Below are 22,387 nucleotides of genomic sequence, written 5' to 3'. Positions count from 1 at the left end.
GTCATCATACAGGGCGACCAAGGCTGTTTTGGTGCCAAAACCGGGCCTGAAACCGGATTGAAATGGATCAAGATAATCAGTGTCATCCAAGAGCCCCTGGAGCTGGCCGGCAACCACCCGTTCTAGCACCTTGCCCAGGAACGGAACATTCGCCACAGGTCTATAGTTGTTCAGGTTATCTGGGTCCAAAGAGGGTTTCTTCAGGAGCGGTCTCACAACCCCCTCTTTTAGGCAGTCAGGGACCACTCCCTCTCTCAGAGAGGCGTTTATTATCTCCTTGGCCCAGCCAGCGGTTCCGGTCCTGCCAGCTTTCACCAGCCAAGAGGGGCAAGGGTCCAGCACAGATGTGGTCGCCCGCACCAGTCCAAGGATCTTGTCAACATCCTCAAGCTGTACAGACTGAAACTCATCCAATAAACAAGGACAAGACCGTGTTCTGGATGCTTCATTAGATCCCACTGCCATAATATTGGAGTCTAAGTCCCGGCGAATGCATGCGATCTTATCCTGGAAGTGCCTCGCGAACTCGTCACAGCAGGCTACAGATGAATCTATGATGTCCCGAGGGCCAGAATGTAAAAGCCCTCGTACGATTTTAAAGAGCTCCGCCGGGCGGGAGAGAGATGCCTTAATTGTGGCAGCAAAATATCTCTTTTTTGCTGCCCTCACCGCTACTATATACCGCTTAGAACAGGCACTTACCAAGGCATAATTGCATTCGTCAGGAGTTCGCCTCCATCTGCACTCAAGCCTCCTCCTCTCTTGCTTCATCACTCTCAGCTCCACGGTATACCATGGAGCTGTATGAGCTCTACATAGGAGGGGGCGCATGGGAGCGATCGTGTCAACCGCCCGGGTCAACCGCCCGGGTCATCTCCGTATTCCACAATCCAACCAGGACTTCGACAGGAGCGCCAGTCTTCTTGAATCGAGCTCGGAAATATACAGGCAGCCAATGCATGTTTTATATGTTCGAACCATCTGGTCCCTGTTACCAACCTGGCCACTGCATTTTGCACAAGCTGCAGTTTCTGAACTATCTTCAAAGGCAGCCTGTTGAGCCCCAGCTCTCCCAGGAGAATCAGGGTGGGGAACTGGCCGAGCCCCAGCCTCCTCAGATAGGGCAGGGGGAGGAATTTATTGGCGATAGTTGTGGATAGTTCAAAGTTTTGGTTATATGTATATTTGATATGTTGTATTTATCTGATTTTGTACGCCGCCTAGAGTGGCCGCTGATGTGGCCAGATAGGCGGTCTAGAAATAAAATTTTATTATTATTATTATTATTATTATTAGATGAGACTTTTGAGAACAATGAGGGGCGAGTAGCTGACAGCCTGCCAGTTCCCATAGACAGTTCTCTCGCCAAAGCAGACTTCGCTCCCCCTACAGATGCCCCAACAGAGCCATTGAGGGATGACTGGGTGGGCGCACCAGCTCCACCCTCCCAGGATTCCCCACCTGGCACTTCAAACGCTTTCCTGCCTCCTGAGGCATCTATCAAGCCTGTACTATCTGATGAGTCGGCGGAGGCTTGCCCCCCTTCGCCCCACATGAGACGTTGAGAGAAGGTGGGCCTGCGAAGGAGTCAGAGATTGCGGGCGAAGACCTTCCCTACTTAAGGCAGCGCCCCCCTGACCCGGTTGCTGAGTCAACTTTCTTCACACGCTTAAGAGTAAGCCTAGGTAGCTTAGTTAGGAAATGTAGTGAGTTAGCACAGCTAAGTCTATGAAACGCATTTATATATTTTTATTTATTTATTTATTTATTAAATTTATATACCGCCCCATAGCCGAAGCTCTCTGGGCGGTGCACAACAGACAAACAACCAATATACAATTAAAACCACATGTTAAACAACTTTAAAATAAATTCATTATATCATAAATCAAACATAATTAAACACATTGCCTTGATGTTACTCTAATAAAACAGGAATTAATTCCAGCCTCGACTCAGTTTCGTGACTTTTGCTCTGGGCAGGACACAGCCCCACGCAGGGCGCATTGCAGTAATCTAACTTGGAGGTTACCAGAGCATGGACAACTGAAGCCAGGTTATACCTGTCCTGATAGTGGCGTAGCTGGGCCACCAACCAAAGTTGGTAGAAGGCACTCTGAGCCTCAAGTGACAGAGATGGTTCTAGGAGAACCCCTAAGGTATGAACCTGCTCCTTCAGGGGGAGTGCAACCCCATCCAGGACAGGTTGGACATCCACCATCCAGTCTGAAGAACCACCCACTAGCAGCATCTCAGTCTTGTCTGGATTGAGCCTCAGTTTATTAGCCCTCATCCAGTCCATTGTCGCAGCCAGGCACTGGTTTAGCACATTGACAGCCTCACCTGAAGAAGATGAAAAGTCCCAACACCTTCGCAAGCATGTTTGGTGGGGACACGAGATAGGGCCTTTTCGGTGGCTGCCCCTAGGTTCTGGATTGTATCTTCAAAGAAAAGCAAACATGAATCTGTGAAACTTGTGTAAATAAAGAATAAAGAGAAACTGAACTGAACTGCAACTGTAAATAGAAACTGTAAGAATCCATGTACTGAAATGTGTTTGTAATGAAGGTTAATGTTGTAGAAATGTAATAATTGTAACTTGATGTTTTGTGGTCTGTAAGTCTCAGGTGGGGGCTGTTGGTCAGTGACGCAGGTTGTGAGACTCACAGACAAGGTTTTTAGCAGAGAGAGAGAAACCTGAAGCAGAAGGGTTAAACTGTGCGAACAGAGTTCCAGACAATCAAGGTCAGTCTGGCTAGCTGAAAGTGTGATAAGCTGGGAACTGGCAGGATCTCGGGTGTGGGGGAAGAAGTGTCAATGGAGGAAGATGTCTCTAATGTCTTTGCCTAGTAAAGACTCTTACATGAAACTTGCCTGACCTGTCTTATTCCTGTTCTAAACGGCTCTTGGATCCATACCACGTCTCACCTACACACGCAGTGCGCTACAACTCCCTTCCTAGGGAGGTACGAATGGCCCCTTCCTTGCTATCCTTTCGTCAGCAGACAAAGACTTTTTTATTCCAACAGGCTTTTAGTATAGAAGGTATTTAAGATAGGTCGGTTGTATTGTCCCATGGTTTTACCTGTATTATTTTGATTTTTTTTTGTATTTTAGGTGTATGCTTCATGGTTTTAATGTCGTGAATAGTTTAATTGTATTTTAATTGTATATTTTTGTATGCTTTTAACCATATGTAGTTTTTATCTGTAAGCCGCCCTGAGTTCTAGCTTTAGAAAAAGGGCGGGGTAAAAATAAAGATTCATTCATTCATTCGTTCGTTCGTTCGTTCATGAAAAGGAGAAATAGAGCTGCGTGTGATCAGCATACTGATGGCAACGCACTCCAAAATTCCGGATGACCGCACCCAACGGATTCATGTTCATGAAATGGAAAATCTTATTCCCTCTTCACTATGGTGGGTTCTCAGGACACACTCAGCATTTGGGACTGCTATGCAGGCTGCATGGCTGTGTATCACTTATGAGCAAAAGGAGGGGGTTCATAGAATCATAGAATAGTAGAGTTGGAAGGGGCCTATAAGGCCATCAAGTCCAACCCCCTGCTCAATACAGGAATCCAAATCAAAGCATTCCCAACAGATGGCAGTCCAGCTGCCTCTTGAATGCCTCCAGTGTCGGAGAGCCCACTACCTCTCTAGGTAATTGGTTCCATTGTCATATGGCTCTAACAGTTAGGAAGTTTTTTCTGATGTTCAGTTGAAATCTGGCTTCCTGCAACTTGAGCTCATTATTGCATGTCCTGCACTCTGGGACGATCGAGAACAGATCCCGGCCCTCCTCTGTGCAGAAACCATTCATTTACTTGAAGAGTGCTATCATATCTCCCCTCAGTCTTCTCTTTTCCAGGCTAAACATGCCCAGTACTTTCAGTCTCACTTCATAGGGCCTTGTTTCCAGTCCCCTGAACATCCTTGTTGCCCTCCTCTGAACCTGTTCCAGTTTGTCTGCAGTACTCAATATGAGGTGTAACCAGTGCTGAATAGAGGGGAACTAATACTTCACGTGATTTGGAAACTATATTTCTGTTAATGCAGCCTAAAATAGCGGTTGCCTTTTTTGCAGCCACATCAAACTGTTGGCTCATATTCAGCTTGTGATCAACGACAATTCCAAGATCCTTCTCACATGTCGTACTGCTGAGCCAGCTATCCCCCATCTTATAACTGTGCATCTGATTTCTTTTTCCTAGGTGTAGAACTTTGCATTTATCCCGTTGAATTGCATTCTGTTGTTTTCAGCCCAATGCTCCAGCCTATCAAGGTCCCTTTGAATTTTGTTTCTATCTTCCACGGTATTAGCTGTGCCCCGCAATTTTGTATCATCTGCAAATTTGATAAGCATTCCCTGCTCCTCCTCATCTAAGTCGTTAATAAAAATGTTGAAGAGCACTGGGCCCAGGACTGAGCCCTGTGGTACCCCACTTGCTACTTCTGCCCAGTTTGAGAAGGAAACATTGATAAGCACTCTTTGAGTACGATTCTGGAGCCAACTGTGGATCCACCTGATAGTTATTCCATCCAGCCCACATTTAGCTAGCTTGCTAATCAGAATATCATGGGGCACTTTGTCAAATGCTTTGCTGAAGTTGAGATATTTTATGTCCACAGTATTCCCACAGTCTACAAGGGAGATTACCCAACCAAAAAATGAGATAAGATTCGTTTGTCAGGATTTGTTTTTCATAAATCGATGTTGGCTTCTAGTAATCACTGCACTGTTTTCAAGGTGCTTACAGACTGACTGCTTTATAATCTGCTCCAGAGTTTTTCCAGGGATTTGTGTTAGGCTGACTGGTCTGTAGTTCCCAGGTTCCCCCTTTTTTCCCTTTTTGAACATAAGGACAACATTAGCTCTCCTCCAGTCATCCGGCACTTCACCAGTCCTCCATGATTTCACAAAGATAATAGACAGCGGTTCTGAGAGTTCTTCAGCCAGTTCCTTCAATATTCTAGGATGCAGTTTATTGGGCCCTGCTGATTTGAACTCATTCAAAATGATTAGGTATTCCTTGACCATTTGTCTATCAATCTCAAGCTCCAATCCTGCCCCTTCTACTTCATGTTTCCCAGGAGGGTCACAGATCCTTTTGTGGGAAAACACTGAGCCAAAGTAGGAATTGAGCACTTCTGCCTTTTGTCATCTGTTATCATTTTGCCATCCTCATTGAGTAGCTGTGCCACCATTTCTTTTCTCTGTCTTTTAGTATGGATGTACCTGAAGAAAGCTTTTTTGTTGCTTCCAGCATCCCTCACTAACCTCAGCTCATTCTCAGCTTTAGCCTTCCTGACACTATCCCTGCAATTCCGTGATACCTGCCTGTACTCTTCCTTTGTGGCCTGGCCTTCTTTCCACTTGCTATATGTGTCCTTTTTTGTTTTCAGGTCATCTCAAAGCTTTTTGTGAAGCCACATTGGCTTCTTCTGCTGTTTCCCCCCTTTTTTCCTTGTTAGAAATGCTTGCCATTGCGCTTTTAGAATTTCCTTTTTTAGATACTCCCACCCATCTTGCACTCCTTTTCTCATTAGGGTTGCTTGCCATGGAACCGTACTTACAATTGTTCTGAGTTTATTAAAATCAGCTTTCCTGAAGTCCAGGGTGCGCGTATGGCTACTCTCAGCTTTCGCTTCTGTTAAAATCAAGAATTCAAGTATGGTGTTGTTATGAATATTAAGAAATATTATGTTGAATTGGAATGACCAGGGATCTTGCTGCAAAGCTTGCTGTTATGCACATCTATAACCCTGACCTGGGCCTCAGAGAAGCATGGTGCAGATCAGGGGAGGGGACTGGGGTTTCCTGTTTTACCGGTTTGAGGCAGATGTTGCTGGCTGATTTCCAAAGGGCGTTGACTGCTTTGTTTGGGGCAAAACTGTTAGAGTTCTGTACTTTTCCACTGACCACGTGTTTTAGTTCTGATAAAGTATAAATGCAAGCCTGCCCTGACATAAGCAGGCAGCTCACATTTGGAGCACTTGCGTGTGGGTCAGTGCCTCTGCTTTGCAAAGTATAATAACGCTTTTGAACTTCTGACCGACTCGCCTCTCTTCTTGTTGGGTAAATTGGCAGTCCCACCAGGTACACGAACTAGCAAGAGTTTTTGCAACAGTGTGGTCACTTTCACCCAGTATTCCTGTAACTGCCACTTCATCTACCAAATCATCTCTATTGGTTAGAAACAAGTCCAGGATAGGTGATCATCTTGTTGCTTCCTCCACTTTCTGTAGGAGAAAGTTATCTCCAACAAGTCAGAAATTTCTTGGATGGGCCATGTTTGGCAGAATTTGTCTCCCAACAGATATCAGGATAATTGAAGTTCCCCATTACTACTACATCATGCCTCCTCAAAACAATGGCAATTTGCTTTTCAAAAGTGACATTTTCGTCTTCTCTTTGATTGGGTGGTCAGTAGTAGACTCCAAGCACCACATTCCTTTTATTACTTGCCCCATTAATTTTAATCCAGATACTCTTGGTGGAGCTACCAAGCTCATCTTCCTGTATTTCTGTGCAGGGATATATATATTTTAACATATAGTGCAACTCCACCTCCCTTTTTATTCCTTCTGTTCTTTTTGAACAAGTTATATCCTTCAATTACTGTTCAAAGCTTTGTTTTTCTACATGAAAGACTTGTTATTCTGACGATGTATATTTAGGTTACTGTGCCCTGCTCTGTCATTACCAGCTCCACAGAGCACAGTTTAAACATAGAATCAGAGTACACTGCTTCTGTTTTGTTAGTATGATAAGCTATTTCACAGTAACTACAAAACAGGAGCGGAACTGAACAAACTGAAATACATAATAGTTCTTATAAACATATATGCCAAATGCATGAAAAAATTAATTGTGAATACTAAATAGTTCCTTCCCTCATGCTATGGTAGAGAAATTCAAATTATGGGATGAACATTGTGTCATGTTTTGACTTTTTTAAAATACTAATTTGTTTTCTATGGTGAAACCAAGAATGCCAACTAAACCTACAAATCATTAACAGACGCAATGTTTGTTGGAGGTCTTCATTTGCCAGACGCTATCCTAAACTCTTTATCGTCCTACACCTGGAGTGCTTTGGAGCTCACTACTATCAAAGTGGGGCACATGGTGTGGGGTTTGGAATATATCAAACCCACTCAGTTCAGTTATAAAGATGAGATAGCCACAATTTAAAATTATAATGTAATATGCAACACATGTCCCATTTTAGGGCACAGATCAATTAAGAGGAGAGTCCCAATATTGCACTTTCAGTATGAAAAGTATTTCAAACTGCTTATCACATTCATCCTGAAATGCAACCCGGTGGGCAAGTAGGTATACTTACTTTGCAGAATGGAAACAAACTCAAAGATACATGCCTTGCCCAAAGGTAGGTAGGCAGAGTAGAGAGTTTATGGTAGCACCTAGAACATATTGTGTCATGTTTTACATCACAACTCAAGCAGCCGCTTCTATTCAGATCTTCTCCCAGCAACCAAATCCCACTAGTTCCCAAGGTCTTAAATTGAAGACACCAGGTCTAATTTCTATATAAATGGGAGGAACGCATACAGATCTGTTTCTTTACCCCCTGCTGGGAGGAAGGGCGGGATATAAATCAAATAATAAATAAATAAATAATAAGGCTTTAAGCAAAAATCAGATATCACTTAAAAGTTTGACAAGCATTTGGGAAACATGGACTGTTGAGCAATACATGTACAACAGTAAGGGAAACATCACAAGCTGCACATGCCAGCAAGGCCTCCTTCTTCAACAGGTGCTCCATTACTTAGCCAGGCAGTGCCCAAAGCTACCTAGGATAATTATGACTGAACAGGGTATATGCAGGGGTGTTGTCTTCCAGGGTCTCAGGGAGTCTTAGACCCCTTGCGTTTTTGGGAGCAGGATCCCATGTCTTCAGCTTCCTATGAGACAATCAGCATGAAAGGGGAGTGGGTTAGCCACTGAGAAGAGTCTTCTAACATGCTTCCTTGCCCTTTCCTACTGATTGGAGCCAATTAGAGTGAAAGGAGATGAGTCAGCTAACACTCTCCCCTTCCATGCATATGGGTTCCTAGGGTTGTCTGTTGTTGTGGGAGAAGGCATTAGCAAGGATCTCATTCTCAACCCAGCAGCAAAAATAGGGGGAGAGGGTGTAGTTGTGACTATCATGAAAAGACCCTGCACTTATGAATTTGCCACTACACTACTGGGTATACGAATCAAGGCCTTCTCCAAATACACTAGTCCAGGAATATCCCCTGCTAAACCTGAGAAACCATTTCAGAAACCATAAGCAGCAGGGAAACCAATAGATGGGCACTGAAAAGTTCTGTATGCGGTAAAGATTCTCCTTAGCAAGGAAAAGCCAAGACCAGGCTAAGTACAATGTTCTGGTTTTGGTGTACAAAGCCCTATACAAATTGGGATCAGGATAACTAAAAGACAGTCTTATCCCTTATATGCCCAGTCGATCACTACGCTCTGCAGGTGAGGACCTCCTGCAGATACCATCTTATCAGGAGGTCCATTCTGCACAACATAGGAAGCAGACCTTTAGTGTAGTGGCACCTACCCTTTGGAATTCCCTCCCCTTAAATATTAGGCACCATCTCTGTTATCTTTCCAGCGCCTACTGAAGACCTTCCTCTTTCAACAAGCCTTTTAAATAGAGACCTTATCCCAGTCTGCATCTGTGTTGGAATTGTTTTTAAGATGTTTTTAAAGTGTTTTTTAAAAAAGATGTTTTTAAAGATGTTTTGTTTTAATATATTTTAATGTCTGTTTTTATTATGTTTTATAGTGTTTTTGTTAACTGCCCTGGGCTCCTACTGGGAGGAAGGGTGGGATGTAAATTTATTAAATACTGTAATAATAATAATAACAATAAGATGGACAGTTTGCTTATTGGCAGATAAGGCTCAGCAAGAGAAGAACAAAGCCCTCCCTATCAAGTCTGGCTGAGGATGATGAATTTTTGTTCCTGCGTTCCATTTTGTTTACCAAATACAAAGTTATGGGAGACGGGAAATACATAGCAACAAGTCACTCTTATTTAACTGGATAGATAACTGGTCTCTCAAGTAAAACCATCTGCACGCTAATACGCTGAAGTTTACCATACTTATTCATTCTGTTCAAGACAGAATTCTACATATCCCACAAGACCCTCCAGGAATTGCCTGATTAGCACTTTCCAGACTTGTTCATCCTTCCAGATTGGTTGATGATGATGTATTTATTTATATACTGCTAAATTGCCTTTACACTCTTAGCTCAAATGGTGGAGGGTATGTCCATCTCTTCTAGCCATTTTCCTGTGGTAACAAATTGGATTGCAGAATACTTATGCATACTGGACCCCACAGACACTATTGGAATATTCAAGCATTCTATAGTCCCTGGAACATATTCTTACACTTGTGGGTGTCCATTCTTTTGTGAATTCATATTATTGCAAGCAAAGGTAGACTGGGGTGCCATTAGCAAAAGTGGAAGCATCTTTGCCTGCAATCACCACCAACCTTATTCTCTCCTGCTTTGGAATGATTACATGCACTTAGTGGCGGTCCACATCAAGGCCTTGGGGGATGGGTGTGAGTATATGTGGTTGAATACATTAAAGCATTTAATGCTCCTTATTTCAGTACATAACAGCCTATTCTGGCCCTAAAGAAGCACCAATCCCCAAAAGCAAACACAGCACCCATTTAACTCCAAGACGTTTAAATGTGTCCAGAGAAAGCAGTTCTAATTGCACATTCTCCCTTTCAGTCCCTCCCTGCCCCTCTCCTCAGCCCTGAGATGAGACAGGTGACATCCACACCATACATTGCCATATTTACCCACTGAATCTCTATTTTTGCTGCACCAAATGCTGGGATACAAATAACACTTCAAGAAAGCAGGTCAGATTTGTGTACCAGAAGAGCATGTCTGAAGCTGGGGCTGCTTGCCTTGTAACAATAGATATGGCAACCCACGATCTGCCAGTCCAGTGGGCAACTGCTTGGTCATTTGGCTGAGCTATCTACAACAGGAGTGGGAACCTGTGGCCCTCCAGATGTGGCTGGACTCCAACTGCCATCACCCCTGACCACTGGCCACACTGATTGGAGCTGATGGGAATAGGAGTCCAGGAACATCTTGAGGGCCACAGGTTCCCCATCCCTGATCTACAACTATAGCAAATCCTAAAACTGATGCCAGCCACCTAGACCATTGCAGGGGAGATCTGGCTCTAAATCCAGCACCTTGACCATTTAGTCACGGACTACTGTATATTTGGGTATTTTGCCTAAAGGCTCCAGGACAAGCCTTTTCTTTGGCTCTTGTCTTTGGAATCCTTGGCAGGTCTATTTCTGACACTTTGGGTTTCCCCTTGGCCCAGAGTGGGTGACCAGGATTAAAAGGTGGTGGCAATCTACCTACTTTGCAGGGTTGTTGTTGGTTCACTCAGCCCCGGTAAGCGAGGCACGGGTTGTGCCTTGCCAAGATCAATTGCCCTGGGTTTGGGAATTGAGTCCTGGGACTGAACTGGTGGCAGTGGTTCATGACAGATACCATCTTCTCAGGAAGTATGTTCCATACAATATAGGAATTGGGCCTTGAGGGTGGTGGCACCTCCCATTGGTAATTCCCATATATGTCTTACACAAATGTCGGGGAAAATAAAACAAGTGAAAGTATAATGTACTTGTGCTTATGTTTAAGTAACATTCTTGAGAATGCACACACAGTGCGCACATCATTCACAGGGACTGGAGAGGTACATGAGGTGTCCATGCAGGCTTATTGAAGCCCGCACTGACTGTATTGGGGTGGAGGTGCCTGGGAGCTCCCTCTCCGCTACCTGCAGCAGGGTCAGGAGCCAACAGGAGCGCTACCCTCCCACCCTAAGGAGGAGCCCTTCAGGGACCCCTCTGGGCTGCAGGGGCCCTCGGCCAGGGCCCAACCTGGCCACCCTCTGGCACCACCTCTGGTAGTAGAGCATCTGCCTTGCATGCAGAAGGTCCCAGATTCAATCCCTTACATCTCCAGGTAGGGCTGAGAAAGACACCTGGAGAGTCGTTGCCAGTCAGTGTAAACAGTACTGAGCAAGATGAACCCCAACGGTCCAACTCAGTATAAGGCAACTTCCTAAGTATATGACCAACAGTGCGTACACACTCCTGATGGCCAGATACCCTCCAAGTACTACAGTCCTCCATTCTGCTTTCCAGGATGATTCCAACAAGGCACACAAACAGACTTCCTAGGTTCTCAACCTCACCACAAACAACTATCATCTGTTGTCTTCTAAAACAGCAGAAAGGATTCCCTTTGGAAATGTAAGTTAAACTTCTTTTTTTAATAGCCAGCTTTGACAGGAGTTTGTATTTAGCCTTTACGGAGTGAGCATTTGAAATAACCATGTGCAGAACTGCTTAAACAGTGAGCTATTCAGGGGAAGGCAATATACTACAGGGAGCATGGCAATCAGCCCAACCCTTTTAAAGAAACCTTTTTTTGCAGGGCAAAAGAAAGAAAGAAGCAGACACAATTCTTGCACCAACACAGGGGAAGTACAGCTGGGAAAACCTCAAGGTTTGCATAAGTACAAAAAAAATGGGGGAGGGAGAGAACTAAAGAGAGCCCAATGAGGGCTGAGAATGCTCACTGGACATGAAATGTTGACTCACTGTTGGGGTGGCAGGTAGCAATTAAACCAAGGGAGATGAGGAATGGAATGAAGAGTCCTGGAAGAGAGAAGACTGATTGACTGGAACAAGAGTGCATTTTGTAAAATATTGTTGCAGGTCCCACCTGCTGCCTTTAAGCTAAACTGACACCATTTTTATCCTGAAGTCTCTTTTTTCTTAACAGTGCAATCTTAGCCATGTTTACATGGAAAAGTCCCATTGTGTTATTATTTCTTACATTTATACCCCGCCTTTCTTTCACCATAGAAACCCAAGGTGACATACATATGGTTTCCAAGCTGTCTTTCATCCACAGATCTGCTTAGCTTCAGCAAGGTGGTAGTCTCATGTGCCTTTAGAGCATACCCTGAGGCCATAGCCTTCAGACCATAGCCTGTATTCAATGAAGCTTACCCACAGGTAAGCGGATATAAAATTGCAACCTCAGAGTCTAATTTCTAATGTCTATTGTGTATAGGGATGGGATTCGTTGGCTGGTGCTGCTTCAAAAGCATTCCATCAACCTAACAAACCAGTATTGATTCGAGTTCATTCTTTATCCACTAACTGCTGCTTATACTGATCCATTTTTCCCTCCCCAAAAATATTGATATTAATATTGATAATTATAAATACACTTTTTAAAAAAATGATATTTTGAAAGGAAATATAGATAAAAGAAAGGGAATATTGCTAAAATTATTGTTCTTAATATCATTATTTTAGAGGCAGTTTTTTACCAAACAAAATCTATTTTAGAAAATAGCCGTAGAAAATTTCTACACAAAAATCCAATCCACAACAATAGAGAATAAATGAATTAATAGAAAATTCAGTACCAAATCCAAATTGGACAGAATTGTGGTATCCCTAATTGTGTAAGAGGACAGACTCAAGAAATGAGCAGGAAGGCTCCAAGTGTGGGGAGACAGTATATGAGCAAAGGGAGCCATATCAAAGGGACATTCCAGAACATGGTATGAACAAAGCACTATAGATGGAAGTGGAATATCAAACAGATACATTTTGCAGTATCAATAAGCTACATTTTAGGAGTGCCCTTCTTTACAATCTGCCAATACACATAAAGATGCTGAAGCAGGGCCGATTCTAAAGGGCGGCCAGGTTGGGCACTGGCCTGATGGCCCCTAGAGCTACAGGGGGGCCCTCAGCCACCCCTCTGCTCCCCTTCCGCGATCCATGCCCCTCTACCCCCCACCTAGCTGTCTGCTGTCTTTTACCATTGCCCTTAACGAAGATGGCAGCCGCGGTTTCCCTGCTGAAGCCCCTGCCGCCATCTTAGTTGATGGCAGAGATACGTGCACGTAGCATGCACGTGTCCCATCAACAAAGATGGCGGCAGAGGCGTCATCCCCTTAGGGAAACCACCATCTTTGTTAAGGGCAATGGTAAAAGACAGCAGGCAGGTAGGTGGGTGGGCTGCGCAAGCACACACACACGCTCACAAACACACACACACACCAGGACCCAGGGCAAGCTGATGCCCAAGGGCCCCGGCATTCCTGCAGCCGGCCCTGTGCTGAAGTGAACCTGAAAATCAAACCTGTATGACTCTGCTGTTCACCTAATCCTATAAAAAGAGAACAGGAACATTTTCTAAGTTAGTTGCTCAGGGACAGCTGAAGGCAGGACACACTGCCACCAACCAGAAGGGTCAAGGCCCTTATGTGGCTGCTCCTCCTGCCTCTCAGGAATATCAAGGGGGAGACCAACCTGGCCCCATCCATCAGTCAGAAAAGGAGCAGCTGCAGGGAGCTTGCTACCTTCTTGCCAGCAGAAAAGATACTCTGCTCCAACTGCCAGCTGCCCTGGGACTGCAGAAGCAAAAGAAAAGGGCACGTTGGCCTCATCCATCAGCCAAAGGAATGAGATACCCCAAATGCTATTCAAGGAAGAGCACCAGCAGAAGGGGGGGGGGAGAAAATCAGCCTGACCCTAACTGGATAAAAAATGCCTGCTTATAGCTACCACTTTGTTCTGGCCTTAAATAACTGGTCTCCTTCTCTCTTTTCCCTCCTCTCCCCTTCCTTTGGGTAGCTTTATTAAGCCTGATGGCAATGCCTGCCTTTTTTATTGTTATTATTATTGATGTGAGCTTCTTTGGGAAGCAATAACTGTCTGCAATGCAGCATAAAAATATAGTAAAATAAATAATCACATGTGTTTTGCTGGCTGCAAGAAGAACACAAGGGCAGAAGACATGTGGCTACACCAAATTTCCACCTCGCAAGGGAGCTCATTCAGCCATGTAACACTGCTACAAAAAACACAAGGGCTGCAACATTCTGATGAAGTCTTAGTGGAATAGTGTTTACTCCACAATTGTCCCTGTCAGCCCATATGTGTATGGGCAGGAGCCTTCAGCACAGCAGAGTGAGCCCCCTAGTACATGTAAACTGTGGGGATTAGATGTGCTGCTGCCATAAATGCATCCAATCCCCAAAATAAATGCAGGCTTAACAAAAGAACTTCAGAAAGTGGTATGCAGGCTGAAGTTATTTTCATCCAGCTGTTGCTTAATTTCTCCTCCAGCTCATGTCTGCTTTTGCTAACCTAATCATTGCTGCAAAAGCCACATCTCTGCTTAACTACAACACACCCTCAGTTTCTCCCTTGGACCTTAGAAGCAATTAGAGGCTAAATGCCAAATTTGAGGTGTCTCCTGTAATCACAACATTCCATTTAACCATACAATGAAATGGGGAAACTCTGCATTGGGGTTTGTCACACAGACCACTATGGTCTCCCAACCATCTCACATTCAAGCCTTGCTGCCTCTTAGCCAAAATAATTTGTGGGAGGGCATCCCTTCCAATGGTCAGGGCACTCCTTTGAGTCCAATACTATGTTCTTGTTTTCCCTCCCAATCTTATCTTCATCTCATTCACAGGGAAGAAAACATTTTAAATTAACCTTCCACTTATGCTATATTGTGCATTTCTGGCAAATTATGATGAACCCTAGCTAGCCTTGCTATCCCTTAAAATCTGGTTTTTGCTCTCACCTAAGAGTCAAGATTCTAACACCTACCACTCAGGGGAAAGTCAAGTGAGTCAAATATCTCCAGGACGCTGGGGGGATTGTTCTAATCCACAATAGTAGAAGCTCAACTAGAATGTATACCAGAGAAAAGTACTACTATCATGAGCCCTGCTGGAGGGGGGTGGATGGACAAGGACAAAGCAGCAGAGGAGGACTTAGAGTGGGATGTTCGAGCTGGTGAGGGACCAAGCAGGGAGTGGGACTCAGAAGGCGCCCCAGCTCTGGACTTTGACAGTTCAACCCCAGCAGCTCCAGATACCCCTATGGAGAGTCAACCTGAGCAGCTGGTTGTTTCCCAGCGTGATGCTTCCCCTCTCCCTGCGCCCATGTCGCCAGCAGGCAGCCCTCCCCCTTGGAGGGAGAAGACAGGATGGTGACAGAGGCTCCACCTTCACCTCGCACCAGGATGCAAATGTGGCGGGAGATTCAACAGACACAGCTTCAGCAACCTCACACCTATGGTGGGAAGAGCCTGAAGACTAAGCATTTCCTATACAGGAGACAGGGGGCAACATATTTTGGTTGATCTTATTCAGTTCAAGTGTCATGTAATTAAGAAAGAAAAATAATTAATGTACATAGTATATGCCAGCAATAATATTCTCTCTAGGACAGAGGAAGAGGAGCATGCTTGGCAAGAAAAGAGAGATTTTCAGGTGAAAGCATCAAGCAAGTTTGCAGGAGTGCAAACATAACCCACCTGCTAGCCACCCACTGCAAAGAATTTCCAGTTTCAAGCTATTACAGAGGAGCATGTCTCTACATATTCTAATCAGAAACACCAGCATGCTTACTTGGAAGCAAGGTTCACTTAAATCAGTGGGATTTATATCCAAGTAGAAACATTTAAGATTTGCAGTGGGGAGAGCTGTGTTAGTCTACTGTAGCAAAAAAACAACAACCAAAAACCCCCACAAATAAACTTTTTGTGGCATCCTAAAGACAAATATATAAATAGTCTTTTTGGTGGGAGGGGTAGTGGGATGATCTTATATTTAAAATTAAGACTTTAGTTTCCTAGTGAGGCAAATCACAAATGCAAAGGCAGAAGAATCCTACTAGTCCCACTTAATCGAGATAATTATGACAAATGTGTGTAGGAATTGCCTTTGATCCAGTAGAATCAGCATTAAGGGAGAAGACCCTAGGGCTTGGGTAGCCAATGTGGTGCCCTCCAGATGTTATTGGGCTCCCATCAGCCCCAGCCAGAATGGCCAATGGTCAGGGGTAATGGAAGTTGTAGTCCAACAACATCTGGTGGGTACCACATTGGCTATCTCTGTGGAACATTAAACACTTCTGCTGCATGCACAAACTTGCTAGAAACTATTGTACTTTATGTACATGTACATTTCCCATAGTGGTTTATAACAGCTGCTATTGAAGGTCACTGATTCATAGGGTCGCCATAAGTTGTAATCAACTTGAAGGCGCATAACAACAACAACAAAGCAAGCTGCAGACACTGCTTCTCTGATGCCAATTTTGAAAGGAGGGGGAAAGTGTAGAGCTCAGATCTGCCAATATCACAAGACAGCCATTTGAGAAATGACCTTATGCTGCTTAGAGATCATGTAATGCTATTCTGGGCTTATGCTATTAGCTAGGACAGCCAAAGAACTTTAGCAGAAGCCATTTCCAACATCCCTACGGACAGTAATGGATGGGATGAAGACTAATAAATTGAAGCTTGATCCGGACAATATAGATGTGCTCCTAGTCAGGAAAGATCCAGACTCCGGAATAGGGATTCAGCCTATTTTAGATGGGGTAATACTCACCTTGAAGAATCAGGTTCACAGTTTGGGGTGCTCCTGGATTCAGCCTTGTGCCTGGATGCCCAGGATACAATGGTGGCCAGGAGCATCTTTGCCCAGCTGAGTCTGGTGGACCAGCTACGCATTTTCCTGAGGAATTCAGGCCTAGTTATAGTAACACTTGCTTTAGTTACAGCTAGAATTACTGCAATGCACTATGCATGGGACTACAATTGAAGAGTGTTCAGAAATGTTAGTTTAGAATATGACAGCAAATATGTCAGTGGGCACTCACCCATGGAACCATATTACAACTGCACTAGTTGCCAATCTGTTTCTGGGTGTAATTCAAAGGATTGGCAATAAGTTTTAATAAATAAATAAATGGCTTGGATCTAGGATACGTGAGGGACTGCCCCCTCCTGTACCAGCCTGCCCATCAAATGGAGAGGTCCTTTTCTGTGCCCCACCTACTGTGGAAGCATGGATGGTTGGGATGAGAGAAATGGAGGCTTGTGCATTTGGTCTACTGGGGCAAAACCCCAGTAAAGATTTAAAAAGTTTCCCCCAAAATCTCAAAACCACACTCTGTTGAGCCCCAGATTCCCCAGGTGGCCGAGGGAGAGATGTTAGAGGAGGACAAGGCTTTCAAGGACACTGAGGGAGGGGGAGATGCTGACAACCCACAAGTTCCCACGGTCAGCCCTCCTGTCGATGCGGCACCTGCTCCAACTTCAAGCCCTCCAACAGCCATTAGGAAGCAATCTCGTGCGCGTGCGAACTCCACACCCCAGGGTTCCCCACCTGGCACTTCAAACGCTTCCCCGCCAACCTGCTCCCCGACCCCCAAGGTCGAGCTGGCACCTAGCGAGCCTTTGCCATCAGATGAGCAGTTGGAGGCTCACCTCGTCTCGCCCCGCATGAGATGATGCAAGAAGCAGGACGGTCAGAAGGTGGTTCTTCACAGGAGTCAGATTATGGCCAAAGACCTTCCCTATTTAAGGCAGCACCCCCCTGATTGTGTTGCTGAGTCAACTTACTCCACACGCTGCAGAGAATGCCTAGGTAGCTTAGCTAGGGCCAGTAGTGAGTTAGCATAGTCAGGTCTATGCAGTGCACTGCTTTTGATGTAACTGTTACTCTAATAAAACAAGAATTAATTCCAGTTTCGCCTCTGTCTCATGTATCGCACTCTGGGCAGGACATACTCTCTGTCCCTCACGCAATCAGAACCTTCCGTTTCAGCTGAGAGATCCCCCTGGAGACATTTCTGTCAATCTCCTGTTCTCTGGCCAATTAGCTCTTTGAATTGGTCAGCCAATCCCAATCCAAAACTATTGCTATGGCCAAGAGTTTCCCCCCACCCTGCATCTGTCTCCAGGCAGAAGAACCACATGAAAAATTAGCATTTTACTATTGTTAGCTCTAGCAGTTTCACAGGCTCCCACCCCTGCCTATTGTTATGAAGGAAATCCAGACAATCAGGACGCAGGAATTCATATACAGCCATAGTGTACGCATACTGCCATAGTACATTAGTAGAACTGTGTCAGGGTAGACCAAGTAACCTGGTAGACCTATCTGAATCATAGATGTGTGTTCTGCGCATGTTCAGAGCTATTTCCTTGAAGGCCACAGCTCCTCGCAGCACATTCTAGTAGCCATGGAGGAAGCAGGGAGTGTTTGCTACTTTGAGCAGCTTTGTCCTTTTTGTTTTATTATTGTTGTTGTTGTTGTTATTTATTGCATTTAAATACCGCCCCATAGCCGAAGCTCTCTGAACAGTTTACAACAATTAAAAACATTAAAAACAAATATGCAAATTTAAAAAACACATTTTAAAAAACAATTTAAAAACACATGCTAAAATGCCTGGGAGAATTTGTTTTGTGACTCTGTGTGTGAGAGAGAGAGCACACAATGGTAGATAAGACTTGGGGCTCTTTTGAAAATAAATTTATCAGTTTAGTATTTATTGTGGTTGCCTCTCCTGCTCACATCACATCACACCACACTCACTCACTTCTGCTGGGGGATTATGGTGAGTCTCTGGCAGTCCCTTCCCCGCTCCCCCCAGAACAAATTCTGACTTATGCTGCAGGGTCTCCAGTCATGAGTCTCCTCATTTGTTTCTTGTTAACTTTCTCTGTTCTCCTCCCCATCCCCCTTTCCAATGACTGCTCTTGCGCCTTCACTAAAAATTGATCAGGTGAAACTTCCCCCTCATTACCCAATCCAATGTATGTATACTCAGAGTAAATGGGCTCCTATGGGAGGAAGGGTGGGATATACATTCAATAAATAAATAAAATAAAACAATCAATCCCTATGTATTCAATGAGGCTTACTCTCATTGCAGCCATCATCTTTATGTGAATGTGTGTGCAAGGGGGGGCTCTGTTTGTTATGTACCGTCTATGTTAGTTTTTAGCTGTTTAATGCTGCTGTTTTACATTTTGTCTCATTCTTGGTTTAATAATGGTAATATTAATAGAATTCATATAGCCACCAATTCTATATTTATATAGCACTGGGGTTGGGGTGGCACATCTGCACAATGGCAGGCAGCTATAAAAGAATGAAAGGGGACATTTGTTACTGCATGAAATAATTTTGCCAATAATAGGGAGGGGGAGAGGAGGCTGAGAGTTCAGACACCCTGGCTCCAACCAAGGTGTGGGAAGAAAGAATTTGGATCCTTACCAATGGGTCAATAGGATCTGTTTCAGGGGAGAATCAAATGTGCATTTTCAAAAATCAAGGATTAAATAAAAATTTCCTGCCTGCTATGGCCCGACTCGATTCAGTGGGGCTCTAAGTAGTTTAAGGAAGATAGTATTATAAGGTCTTTCTTCTTTCTTTCTCTAAGCAACTTTTATTTTCTACTCCAATGAAATTATTTTGCAAAATGATCTTACGTCACCTCCTACACACACACCTTTGCACTTTTTCTGCAGTTTGAAACCAAAGTCCAGCCCTGGCAATCTATTCCCTTTGCACATTTTGTTCCTGATTCCAAATCCAACCTCCTACACCCATCCCTCCACCAATTCAAAATCAAGGGCAGGCAGGCTGGAGACAGGCTGCTTTCACACGTGGGGCTGATTGCATTAGTTTAACAGATTAAAAAGATAGCACTTCTGTCCCGATTTCTAAAACTCCTTTCACACTGCAGTACCTGTTACATTAAGGAACAGTAGCTTTTTCAGCCGATATACCAGCATTTTGCACAAATGTCTTTCACATGGCTGCAATGAACAGTCCCTCACCCATTACACACATGCACACTGTAGTTCTCCACTGTGTATGAGGTCTAATATCTCATCCTGTCACCATGCCACCACTCTCCCTTTAGCATCTGACTTTTTTTTAGTTGTATAAACACAGGGTGTGTGTGTGAAATGCTGCTACTACCAGCACCTACACGGGAATACCGCTACAATTTTCATCAGGCAAAAATAACCCCACATGCCTAAAGGGTGGGATTGCAGTGCATGCTGGGATGCCTGACGCGTGAGCAGCTGCAGCTAGCGCAAAACTCCAGCAATCTTCCAGGTTCCCAGCCTTGCAAAGGGATTATTTCTGGTATTATTTATCATGAAAATCAACGCTAAAATTGCACTATATTCTACTAGAATTCCAGAAATATATTGTATGTTGTGCGAAAGGTCAAAAATAATGCACAAATTACCAGGGAAGAAATTGTCAGAATAATGGAATAAAGTGCAGTGTGAAAGCAGCCTTACTTGTATTATTTTATTTTTATTATTATTACATTTACATCCCACCTTTCCTCCAAGGAGTTCAAGGTGGTATTCATGGTTCTCCTCTTCTCCATTTTATCCTCAAAACAATCCTGTGAGGTAGGTTGGGCTGAGAGACAGTGACTAACCCAACATCATCCAGTGAGCTTCTAGGTAGAGTGGGAATTTGAACTCTTGCCTCCCAGGTTCTAGTCCACTTAATATCTTCCTGCCTTAGTCCACATTCTTGAAAAGAAGATTTAGAAGATAACAAGTAGGGAGGGGAGAATACTCTCTTCTCCTTGGGCTAGAACCTTATGAGGTCTGCAGTTAACAGTCATGGATAGCACCTTTAAGACTATCCAATTTAGTCTGCAATCTTATACATATTTACCAGGGTCAGGGAGTAAGAACCATGGAATTTAGTGGGGCTTACTTCTGTGTGAACATGGGTTGATGGAAACTGCAGGAGCGGAGAGTGCTCTTTGAACTCAAGTCCTGCTTGCAGACTTCCCATATAATGGGCATCTGGTTGGCCACTCTGACAGCAGGATGCTGATGGGCCACTGGCCTGATCCAGCAGGCTCTTATTTTATTTATTTATTTATTTATTTTTATTTCTTAAACTTATATACCGCCCGACTAGCAATAGCTCTCTGGGCGGTTAACATAAAATACAATAAAATTACAGAATCTGATACAACAAGCATATAAAAACTACACAATCTAAAACCAAGTTACAAACATTTAACTAAGATTAAAATGCCTCTTGTGTAGCTCTGTGAGGGGTAAACTACAGTTCCAGGATTCTTTGGTGGAAGGCATGTGCTTTAAATGTATGAGGTGAATGTGAGCTTGGTCCAGCATCATCTGAAGAGGCACAGGTTCCCCATCTCTTGCTTGTAACATCCTCCCTTCTCTACCACCAAAGAATGAGTCTCTAGCATATCATTTTTCTAGTTCTATGTCAGTCCAAAGGATGCTCACATTTTCCTGTTGTTTCTGCTTCACAGACATCTCTCTTCCTATCCCGACACAACTTCAGATACTTGTGGGATTACACTCCTTTGCAATTCTCTTACCCACTTTCCCATGTTGCCAAGCTTGTATGGCTTTTCCTTTTTTGTCAAGATCAGACAACTACCTCCTTCCCCCCCCCTTCTCTCCTATCTTACACTATTAAACTTGATGAAAACTGTTAGAACTCTTTAATGTGTATCTGGATATTTTGCTACCCACCTGGTTCCCAAAGACAGCAATTGAACAGGCACTGGAGACCTCACCGGGTCCAAACCAGACAGAAGCGATGCGGGATGGCATCCCCAGGATGAAGACTTGGGCCAGAGAGCAGACGACCTGGCCCAGGATAGTGACGGGGAAGAGGCTGGGTTTCACGCTGCCTATCTTCACCAAGGCGCCCAGGCAATTGAGAGCAGAGCCAGCCAGAGCAATGAAGCGCAGTCCCTTCTTGTCAAGGAGCCAGGCAACGGGGAAAAGTAGGGGTATGTAGACGATCATGTAGCACATGGAGAGCCAGTCAATAGTAAAGGGAGTCACATCATAGAAGCGGGCAAAGATGAGGTTGATGCTGCCATACTGGATCCACTGGAAAGCGTTGCAGAAGGAATAGGAGCTGAAGAGGAAGACAATTGCCCAGCGCCGCCGGGTCAGGCGCACCTCTGGTAGTGGCCCCGGGACAGACCCGTTGGGGGTCTCTGGGTCCACCGCGAATTCTGGCTTTACCTCTTGCAGCAGATCAGGCTCCGCTTGATACCCCATCCGCTTCTCCCCAAGTTCTAGCTCCCCACTCACCATAGCGTCCGAGGAAGCGGACACTGCCTAGAAGCTCCACCACCACCGGTACCTGGGACCCCACAAGCAAACAAGATCTCGAAAGGGCTCCTGGCTCCTAACACTTACTGCTCTCGCCTCTCCACTAGCCCTCGGGTGCCGCCGTCCTCTGACCCTTTTAGCCACCAGCCTTTGTGCTCTGCAAGTGTCCCAGCTCATATCTTGCCTGGCCAAATCTTCTTCCTCTTAGCCTTTTTGCCACAGATATTGCCCGCTTAAAGTTCGCCTCCCCCAGCACGTCACGCTGTACACTCCGCCTACAGAGACACGTCATCCAAAAGCCG

General features: G+C 44.6%; 1 protein-coding gene across 5 annotated transcripts in view; it reads right to left on the bottom strand.

Moving 5' to 3' along the window:
* FLVCR2 (FLVCR choline and putative heme transporter 2) overlaps positions 1-22,333 on the bottom strand; it is a 78,638-nt gene extending 56,305 nt beyond the window's left edge. For all 5 annotated transcript variants that reach the window (XR_009760733.1, XR_009760732.1, XM_061611788.1 and 2 more), the window contains exon 1: positions 21,492-22,333. Coding sequence is in view for 3 of the 5 variants with exons in the window: in XM_061611788.1 (XP_061467772.1) it covers positions 21,492-22,067 (576 nt within the window). In the remaining 2 variants the exon portion in view is untranslated. The remainder of the gene's footprint in view (positions 1-21,491) is intronic.
* Between the last annotated feature and the right edge of the window lie 54 nt (positions 22,334-22,387).

This window comes from Rhineura floridana, chromosome 2 (assembly GCF_030035675.1).
Source record: "Rhineura floridana isolate rRhiFlo1 chromosome 2, rRhiFlo1.hap2, whole genome shotgun sequence".
NCBI classification, from domain to species: domain Eukaryota; kingdom Metazoa; phylum Chordata; class Lepidosauria; order Squamata; family Rhineuridae; genus Rhineura; species Rhineura floridana.
Note: the sequence above shows the minus strand (reverse complement) of the source record. Positions and strands in the feature narration are given on the sequence as shown.